The 10,000-nt window shown below is 35.4% G+C and overlaps 3 protein-coding genes across 3 annotated transcripts in view; all 3 read left to right on the top strand.

Moving 5' to 3' along the window:
• The first annotated feature begins 3,267 nt into the window (after positions 1 to 3,267).
• On the top strand, positions 3,268 to 4,739 carry LOC138366991 (uncharacterized). Its single transcript, XM_069328396.1, has 2 exons — positions 3,268 to 3,816; positions 4,641 to 4,739. The coding sequence occupies exons 1-2, from the start codon at positions 3,268 to 3,270 to the stop codon at positions 4,737 to 4,739; spliced, it is 648 nt and encodes a 215-aa protein (XP_069184497.1).
• LOC138367009 (uncharacterized) lies at positions 4,279 to 7,443 on the top strand. Its single transcript, XM_069328415.1, has 7 exons — positions 4,279 to 4,749; positions 5,110 to 5,199; positions 5,305 to 5,422; positions 5,725 to 5,868; positions 5,960 to 6,076; positions 6,697 to 6,783; positions 6,916 to 7,443. Exons 2-7 carry the CDS (start codon positions 5,110 to 5,112, stop codon positions 7,011 to 7,013), a joined length of 654 nt encoding a protein of 217 aa, XP_069184516.1. The 5' UTR covers positions 4,279 to 4,749; the 3' UTR covers positions 7,014 to 7,443.
• A 54-nt stretch (positions 7,444 to 7,497) lies between these two features.
• Positions 7,498 to 10,000, top strand: part of LOC138366925 (uncharacterized) — a 7,600-nt gene continuing 5,097 nt past the window's right edge. Inside the window, exons 1-3 of the mRNA XM_069328190.1 lie at positions 7,498 to 7,560; positions 7,884 to 8,095; positions 9,972 to 10,000. The exon at positions 9,972 to 10,000 is cut by the window's right edge and continues 134 nt beyond it. Coding sequence (XP_069184291.1) covers positions 7,545 to 7,560; positions 7,884 to 8,095; positions 9,972 to 10,000 — 257 coding nt within the window. The 5' untranslated portion in view covers positions 7,498 to 7,544. The remainder of the gene's footprint in view (positions 7,561 to 7,883; positions 8,096 to 9,971) is intronic.

Below are 10,000 nucleotides of genomic sequence, written 5' to 3'. Positions count from 1 at the left end.
CTGTAACTTTTGACATAAATACGTATATCTGACGTTCTTAAAACCAAAGGATGTAACTAAAAACATATATTCTTGAGACACAATTTTTTAAGATTTATGTAAAAATTTAAAAATAATAGTAAATGCTATGGTATTATAATGTTTTCATGCTTTATATTTAAGAATAAATAATTTTCAGTCAACATTTAGTTTTTTTTGTTTACTTTCTGTAAAGCTATCCAGTTTACGTTCTTATAACATAAATATAACATTTATATGACGTCAGTATAACGTTATTTACACGACATCATTACGTTATTATGATGTTATATTAACGTATAATTCCTGTGTGAAAACCAGAATATATATTGAACTTTATGTTTTAAACCTTGTAAAGTTATCATAAAACTTGGAATAAGACGGTAAGCATGCTTTACTTATGAAAATATACAAACAAATCAACAAAAACATTTTAACATAAAAACATGAATGAATTTGTAAAGAATTTTTTAATTTGAGTTAAACTAAATACAAACTTAATATGTTTTGCTAACGCAAAAATATATTCCCGAGGTATTGTAATTGCAAATAAATATTTAATACAATTATTTGTATCATTTTTTTTATTTTAGATTTCCGTATTGCTTGATAATATATAATAGCGTTTAGATAATGCTAGCGCTGGACATTCTTTAGGCTCGTTGCATGTTGTGGTAGTCGCCGCCATTTTAAAACCGTGTCGAGAGGGAATGCTGTTGGCTTATCCACAAAATCCTGCTGCATCTTCAATAGTTAAGGTAACTGTTTTCTTTTATTTGCTCTTAGACATGTGTAGTATATATATAAGCTTGTGGTGGTAGGCTGGATGGTGTGTTGATGGCCCTGGCTGGAGGTGTGTTGATGGTGGTGTTGTGTTGATGGCCCTGGCTAGAGGTGTGTTGATGGTGGTGTTGAGTTGATGGCCCTGGAGGCGTGTTGGTGGCCCTGGAGGTGTGTTGATGGCCCTGGAGACGTGTTGGTGGCCCTGGAGGTGTGTTGGTGGCCCTGGAGGTGTGTTGGTGGCCCTGGAGGTGTGTTGGTGGCCCTGGCTGGAGGTGTGTTGATGGTGGTGTTGTGTTGATGGCCCTGGAGGCGTGTTGATGGCCCTGGAGGTGTGTTGGTGGCCCTGGAGGTGTGTTGGTGGCCCTGGAGGTGTGTTGGTGGCCCTGGAGGTGTGTTGATGGCCCTGGAGGTGTGTTGGTGGCCCTGGAGATGTGTTGGTGGCCCTGGAGACGTGTTGGTGGCCCTGGAGGTGTGTTGGTGGCCCTGGAGGTGTGTTGGTGGCCCTGGAGGTGTGTTGGTGGCCCTGGAGGTGTGTTGGTGGCCCTGGAGGTGTGTTGATGGCCCTGGAGGTGTGTTGGTTGCCCTGGAGGTGTGTTGATGGCCCTGGAGGTGTGTTGGTGGCCCTGGAGGTGTGTTGATGGCCCTGGAGACGTGTTGGTGGCCCTGGAGACGTGTTGGTGGCCCTGGAGGTGTGTTGGTGGCCCTGGAGGTGTGTTGGTGGCCCTGGAGGTGTGTTGGTGGCCCTGGAGGTGTGTTGGTGGCCCTGGCTGGAGGTGTGTTGATGGTGGTGTTGTGTTGATGGCCCTGGAGGCGTGTTGATGGCCCTGGAGGTGTGTTGGTGGCCCTGGAGGTGTGTTGGTGGCCCTGGAGGTGTGTTGGTGGCCCTGGAGGTGTGTTGGTGGCCCTGGCTGGAGGTGTGTTGATGGTGGTGTTGTGTTGATGGCCCTGGAGGCGTGTTGATGGCCCTGGAGGTGTGTTGGTGGCCCTGGAGGTGTGTTGGTGGCCCTGGCTGGAGGTGTGTTGATGGTGGTGTTGTGTTGATGGCCCTGGAGGCGTGTTGATGGCCCTGGAGGTGTGTTGGTGGCCCTAGCTGGAGGTGTGTTGATGGCCCTATATATATATATATATATATATATATATATATATATATATATATATATATATATATATATATATATATATATATATATATATTATGAATATCAGAGGTCCCAGGACATTGGACCCAGGACAATTATTGTGCATGTGTAGTATGTATATTTATGTAGTATATTTGGCATATTTTTTGGCATTTAGTTAATGCCAGTTAGTGGCATGTCTGCACCGTTTCCAGTTTGTTGATATGCTTCTTAAGATATGGGCACCATACAACTGCTGCATACTCCAACTTTGGTCTAACAAAAATTGTGAACAATTTCAAAATTTCTGTTGAAGAAATCCTGTTTCCTAGTTCTGCATCTGTTTTGGTATAACACCTCCTTTTTTTCACACCTCTATTTTTTACATTCATCAATGTTTCGGTACGTGCAATAGTATGTATTGTTTCATTGCAGATAACAGCATTTAAATTTTGTTTGTTTCTTAGACTTAGACTCGTACTACCAAGTTGCTGTTGGCAATTGGATAATTTTTTTATGAAGTCATTTGTTATTTTTTCCTCTACTTTAGTAATTTATGCTTTTGATCTCAATTAGTTTTATATCCTAGCTTTTTAATTTTTTCCCCTTATATATTGCCATCTTATCTGTCTGCTTTACATGGCTTAAGCAGAGTCATGTCTGCTTAAGCCTTTGTTATTTTACTAATTTACCTGTTTTAATTATTATTTGTTTTCAAAGTTTAGTTTACCCCATTTTATTTGCTTTTTGCAGTACAGTACTTTACTAATAATCTTGTAATAGTAATTGGTAATGTAGCACTTGGCCTTTCTCCTTCAGAATGTATGCACACATTATAGAAAAAAGAAGAGAATACCACACAAGATGGCAGCGTATGTCACGGGCCAAAAAGCGACGCCTAAAAGAACAGGCGTCCCAGCATGGCAAAAATGAAAATAGTGATGAGGTTGAGATTCAGTTGTTGAATCAGGATCCTTTGGCCAATGTTACAACAAACAGCATAGACGATGACCATGCTGCTTTGTCATCTAATTCAGAACCTAATATTGGTTGTGGAGCCAATGAAGATGCATCATCTCTGGAAAGTCAGAGAGAGAGAGATTGGACTTGGGACATGATTGATGAGCATGACCCAATATCATCAGAGTCAGAGAGCAGTGGTGATGAGGATGATAAATCATTATCAGATGTATTGTTAGTATGGGTTAATAAATATGGCATAACACACAATGCCATTGATAATTTATTAAAAAAATTGAGAAAACAGGGACATGCTGACTTGCCAAAAACAGCTCGTTCGTTACTGAATACAGTTAAACATATACCTACTGAGACTAAATCAGGCATGATGTATATCTACTTGGGGTTAGAGGAGGAAATGTTGAAAACTTTAAGGCTGTATCCTAAATCAACAATAAGAGATTTGGCAGAAATATCTTTAATTTGCAACATTGATGGTTTGCCAATATTTAGAAGTAAAAATGAAAGTTTATGGCCTGTTCTTTGTGCTATCAATAATGTCAAACCTATAAGAGTTTTCCCAGTAGTCCTCACATACGGAAGCTCTAAACCTAGTGATTTAGATTTTTTAAATGAATTCATTCAGGATTTGAAAAAAATTATGCACTATGGATTTAAAAATGATGACAAAACATTGCCAGTAAAACTAAAAGGAGTCATATGTGATGCCCCAGCAAAAGCAATGGTGAAGGCAATCAAACTCCACTCTGGCTACTTTGGGTGTGATAGATGTACCCAAGAGGGTGTTTGGAATGGAAGAATGAGTTATCAACAAGTGAAAAATTTACAACTCAGAACAGATGAAGATTTTCGTAATCAATCTAATTCTCAACATCACCATGGTAGATCACCATTCTGTGACTTAAATATAAATATGGTGAGTACTTTTCCCATAGACTATATGCATCAGATATGTCTTGGGGTTATGAAAAGGTTACTTCTTGCCTGGATACGAAATAAAAACGTAAAATTATGTGCTCGCCAAGTTGATGAAATTAGTCAGCGTCTAATTCAACTAACACAATTTGTGCCTATGCACTTTGCACGTAAACCTCGAAGTCTTTCAGAGGTTGATAGATGGAAAGCGACTGAATACAGGCAACTCCTTCTCTACACCGGTAAGATTGTACTGAAGGGAATCTTACCCAAAGAATTGTATGACCATTTCCTGACTCTGAGTGTAGCCATTTCTATTCTTGTATCACCTAAATTGATTCAGTTAAATTACAGCCAATATGCACATGATCTTTTGCTGTACTTTGTGTTAAAAGCTCGTGAGCTGTATGGTAAGGATTTTTTAGTGTACAATGTACACTGCCTAACACACATATCCTCTGATGCCAAAGAGTTTGGTAGTTTGGACAGATGTTCAGCATTTCCATTTGAAAATTACCTGCAGCAGGTTAAGAATATGGTTCGATCAAGTAAAAACCCTCTTGTTCAAATTGCAAAGAGGCTGAAAGAGATGCAGCATGCTCAAAGGATTTATACACCAAATACAGAACATAAAATATATACCAAGGCACCAAACAATGCCTATTTGCTGAATAATGAAACTTGCTGCCAAGTTTTGGACACTGTCAGTGACACCGATGAAAATGGAGACAGCATGTTCCTTTGCAGGGTATATTCGAGAAGTATACCTCTCTTTGAGAAACCTTGTAACTCCAAATTAATTGGAGCATTTAAGGTTCTTACTAGGAATTCATCCATGAAGGTGATTCCAGCAAGAAAACTGAACCGCACAGGTATGATGATCGAGACAGAAAGCGCAAATACTTTTCTGTCAATACTACATGACTTATGACAAGTACGTATTTAAATACTGTATCCATGCTTTAATAATAGTTTGAACTAATATTGTAAGTTAATGAGATTCACAATTTTGTTTTTTATTAAAGCTATTATCTTTTGACCAATATTTACCTGTTTAAAAATCCCATTACCCTGTATTTCATGAAAATTATTAATATTTTGAGAGCACATTAAGAGATAAAACTGTATTAAGCCTTTTAGTCCATACATGGCAGCTACTGTTTATACCAACCGAAAATCATTTACAAATGTGGCTAATCTATGATTGACACAATCAAGTAAATCTATTACCAACTTTATGCTAATTTCTTTTTTTGGGGAGAACAACCCTTAATAAGATTTTTCAATTTTGTAGATGACATCTGAAAAGCGGTATGCAGTGGTAGGCTTCAATGATCGTAGTGTGGGTATCATCTCCACAACCTGGATTGAAAAATCTGATGATGTAAGCATTACTTTGAAACTAAAAAATTGCATATATTGAGTTGCTTTAAAAATATTCCAAATTAGTGCTAAAATTAGCATGTAACAGTTTATTTCGACTTTTCAGGAAAAAATATTGTGCTGGTGGCCACAGAGCAGGCATACAGTTAGTGCCCAAAAGCACGAAAAGCCAGACACGACAAATTGGCGAGTGCATGTCGTATCAACAATCCTATCAACAACTGGTAGGTATTAAATTTATAATTATTAAGATTTAAGATACAAGACACCTATTCATTCATTCACCATAACTTTAACACTGCAGACAAAAACAGCATTATAATTATATTTTAATCACAAGATGGGTTTCCTCATAGCTACTTAAGACTTTTGTGCCCCAGTTATAAGTTCCAAATCATGTACGTCGTTTTATTAAACATCTCTTTAGGAAGCTTATTTAAGTTATTTCTTAGTGTTCACTACTCTACTAGGTAACGATAAATATATATCTCGCTGATATATTACTAATTATATTCAATTATTACAGATGATTTTGACGTTGCAAAACGAAGATGCTTAGCTGCGGAAGACACTTCAAATGTCGAAACTGAAGACGATATGGGCTATCCTCGACAACGAAAAAGGAAACCATGCTTCAAATATGAAGAAGAGAATTCCGAGAATAACAAACGTAAGCATTGATAACCTACTACAGTAATTTAAAAAAAATTTGCAACTTGAAAAATGCCATTCAATACATTAAGCAATTTAAATAATTTCAGGCAATCATCACTCGTCTCAATCCAAGAAGAAGTGTTCGCCATCTTCATATGAGAATACACCTTCAAAAGAAATAAGTCCTCCGCAAATACCATATTATTCTGGTATATTAAGTGAATGTAAGGATTAGTAGTAAATAACATTAAAAGTTCTAAATTGATATTTAACCATGCTTCCTTTGTTTGGTTATTTATGCTTTTGGTTTAAAAAAAACTAAAAACTGCTCTAAACTTAGTTCTTGCTGTTTTTTTTTTTTTTTTTTGTTTAATTCCTTCTGGAAGTACTAGAAGCTTTGAGTAATTTTTATGCTTATCTGGAATTTCTGTATAGAAATATGTGTTTATTTCTAATTGTTTAATATTAAGCATATTATTCTTTTATGTGCATATGGGGTCTAGTGAACTTTTCCCACTTTGTCTAGCAGGTGCTTTTCACTTGTCACAGTTCAGGGAAATTTTGGTTTTCCTTTGATCTAGTCACTAGAAACAAGCAGGTTTGTTATTACTTTTCTTTTGTTTGTCCCTTAATTTGTCCTTTATCTTACCTTTACCTTACGTGTTAATTTGTCCTTTATCTTACCTTTACCTTACGTGTTAATTTGTCCCTTACCTTAAGTTAATTTTTAAAATATGTATCTCATATTGACCCCCACCTCTCTCATGTTAGTTCAAACTATATTAAAGTCTTAAAAATATATTTTGGTTAACAAGTGTTTGAAATAAGCATAACTCCTTTTCAGCTAATAGAACAGTCCTACAAAAGCCGTCTCCAGTGAAGACTACACTTCACAATACACCTTCAACGCCATCAGTATTTCCTCATGAAGGTAATAAGTTAATTTTTAAAATGTGTATTTCATGTTGACCCCCACCTCTCTCATGTTAGTTCAAACTATATTAAAGTCTTAAAAATATTATTTGGTTAAAAAGTGTTTGAAATAAACATAACTCCTTTTCAGCTAATAGAACAGTCCTACAAAAGCAGTCTCCAGTGAAGACTACACTTCACAATACACCGTTGACGCCATCAGTATTTCTTCATGAAGGTAATAAGTAATTATTTAAAATATATATCATGTTGACCCACTCTCTCATGTTGACCCTCATTCTCTCTCTCATGTTGACCTCCCTTTTCTCATGTTGAAATTTGTTTTGTTAATTTTGTTCTGTCACCTCTTCTTATTCTGTGTGTATGTGTCTGTCTGTCTCTGTATGTCTCTCTATCTTTCTTTTCTTTCTTTTTCTTTATTTATTTCTTTCTTTTCTTTTTTCTTCTCTTCTCATGTTGGCCCTCCTCTCTCTCATGATAACCCCCCCCCTCTCTGATGTTGGCTCACCCTCTTTCTGATGTTGGGTAGTTTAAATGTGATGTAGACATATAGTATAACTTATAATATTAGTATGCAGTAGTAAAAGCTCATGAAATTTGTTGATTATACAGTACAGTAGTTAGATTTTAATAGCTAAATCTTGCAATCTTAAAGACAATGAGCTGGTCACGCCAAGTACTTCAGTCGTTAGGACTCCAAGATCAAGGAATTTATTCGACCCAAAGTCACCAGACAAGAACGATGGGAGTTTGAAAGAAATGATGCAGAATATGAGTAAGTTTTGAAAGTTTAATTAATTTATTATGTAGCCTATAACCTATATGTACCCTATGGGTGATAGGCATAAGTTTCATGTTCAAGTAGACTGCAAACTGAGCAGGTTAGATTGCTGAATTTGCTTCCAATTATATAAGCAGTTTCATAATTACTAAGAAATTATCCCATTATCTATCACATCAGTCATAGCCTACTTTTTGGGTGCTTTCTCAGTGTCAGTTATTTTAAAATATACTTTATAATGCTTTTATTTTAAATGTACATTCAAGATATGTAATATAATAGCATGTACACTTTCTATATACTGTATAAATTTCCAGGTAACATGTTGCAGGCCATATACACTGAAGTGAATGAACTGAAAAGTGATGTGAATGAACTGAAAAGTGATGTGAAGATATTGAAAGCAACTTTGACTACAAAAGAAACAGACAAGATCATAGAAGATCTAATACCAAATCCTATTGCTGCAGAAGGTGATCTTAATATTCTCAATAGGAAGTTAGCGGAATCGAGTTTCAGAACAAAATTTGTAAGTGGTATTTTAACAGTAATGTTTCCTTCAATTTTTCATCTTAAATATTACAGATATTTGCTAATTTTCTAATTAAAATTTTTTGATAGTTCATGCAGAAAAGATAAAATTGCTAAATAATAAGAATAATGATATAATCTTGTTTATATAGGATAGGATAAAATATAACACTTATGTATTTGTAAATTATGTAATATTAACACAGAGTCTTTCACACTCTCCTGAGTGCTTTCTCAAGGTCTTGAGTGTATGGTTAGGATGAGGCTTACATTTCAACGACTATATTTCTCTTGCTAATTTTGTTAGTCGTTGAGATGTATCTCTTCATAACACACACACTTATCTGCTTGATGGGGGTCTGGGAGTTCTTCTACTCCCCAAGCCCGGCCCGAGGCTAGGCTTGACTTGAGAACTTTGGTCTAGTGCTTGGTGATTGTGGGGATTATCATAGAGGATTACATGATGTTATGGAAATAGTCAACTAGAGGGTTATTTTGTAGACCCAGGTCAATATTGAAATCACCTCCTAGAATGATGTGATTTTTGTTGAGATGTTATTTATGATAAGATGCCTTATCATAAGTTATGATATATATATATATATATATATATATATATATATATATATATATATATATATATATATATATATATATATATATATATATATATATATATATATATATACGTTTCATTGAATATGACCGCATATTCTGTATTTATTATTTTCTGGTTTAGGGCTTCTATCCCTCTAACTATTTTCTTAGCATCAGGGCTTAATTGAAATAGGAGTTCTCCAAAACTCATTTTCGTACTTTTAAGGTGAAGAAAAGAAGTGATTTACTATAGAGTGTATTACACTTATTTATATAATTTGCACGACGTTTCGAACCTCCATGGTTCATTCTCAAGTGAACAGATCTTACAATACTAGTTGATTTTATACCCGCACTGGGTCAGGTGATAATACAATGAAGGTGAAAACATGGGGGGATACATAAGGGATAAATGTGAGGTGAAACATAGAGGCTGCAGAAGGCTTATTGGCCCATACGAGGCATCTCCTATCTAAACAAAGATTAATCCAGTGTAATTGGCATGTTATGTTGGACATTGTCTTCTGTGTTGGCATCGATATGTTCTTGTCTTGTCCTTACTCTCATGGTAGGTTGAGTAAATAGTTCCGTGATTTGGGTGTTCATGGTAGGTCGCTCTATTCTTATGTGAATTGCCTCAAGAATTTGTAATCTTCTTGCATCTTGGGTTTTGTCTATTATGCAAGTATTCTTGTTCAACATTTCTCTTGTTAGAAACATTTCTCTTGTTTTCTCTTGTTGTTCTCTCTAAGAGAACTAACTCTAAGAGAACTCTCTAAGAGTATTGTAAGATCTGTTCACTTGAGAATGAACCATGGAGGTTCGAAACGTCGTGCAAATTATATAAATAAGTGTAATACACTCTATAGTAAATCACTTCTTTTCTTCACCTTAAAAGTACGAAAATGAGTTTTGGAGAACTCCTATTTCAATTAAGCCCTGATGCTAAGAAAATAGTTAGAGGGATAGAAGCCCTAAACCAGAAAATAATAAATACAGAATATGCGGTCATATTCAATGAAACATGTTTGAAAGAAAACCTGCTGCCAGTATACACCAATATATATATATATATATATATATATATATATATATATATATATATATATATATATATATATATATATATATATATATATATATGTATATGTATACATACACATACATACACATACATACATACATACACACATACATACATACATACACACATACATACATACATACATACATATATCAAAATTACTAGTGTACTACATTTTTGTTGTTGCTTTTAGGTGTTGCTTTTAACCAGTGTATGTGGGTC

This window comes from Procambarus clarkii, chromosome 21, assembly GCF_040958095.1.
Source record: "Procambarus clarkii isolate CNS0578487 chromosome 21, FALCON_Pclarkii_2.0, whole genome shotgun sequence".
NCBI classification, from domain to species: domain Eukaryota; kingdom Metazoa; phylum Arthropoda; class Malacostraca; order Decapoda; family Cambaridae; genus Procambarus; species Procambarus clarkii.
Note: the sequence above shows the minus strand (reverse complement) of the source record. Positions and strands in the feature narration are given on the sequence as shown.

Coding starts and splice junctions, on each gene's coding strand:
- LOC138366991 (XM_069328396.1), top strand. CDS start 3,268: ATGTATATCTACTTGGGGTTAGAGGAGGAAATGTTGAAAACTTTAAGG. Junction 3,817..4,640: donor GTGACTTAAATATAAATATG/GTGAGTACTTTT, acceptor GGTTCTTACTAG/GAATTCATCCATGAAGGTGA.
- LOC138367009 (XM_069328415.1), top strand. CDS start 5,110: ATGACATCTGAAAAGCGGTATGCAGTGGTAGGCTTCAATGATCGTAGT. Junction 5,200..5,304: donor GGATTGAAAAATCTGATGAT/GTAAGCATTACT, acceptor TCGACTTTTCAG/GAAAAAATATTGTGCTGGTG. Junction 6,077..6,696: donor TTCTGGTATATTAAGTGAAT/GTAAGGATTAGT, acceptor ACTCCTTTTCAG/CTAATAGAACAGTCCTACAA.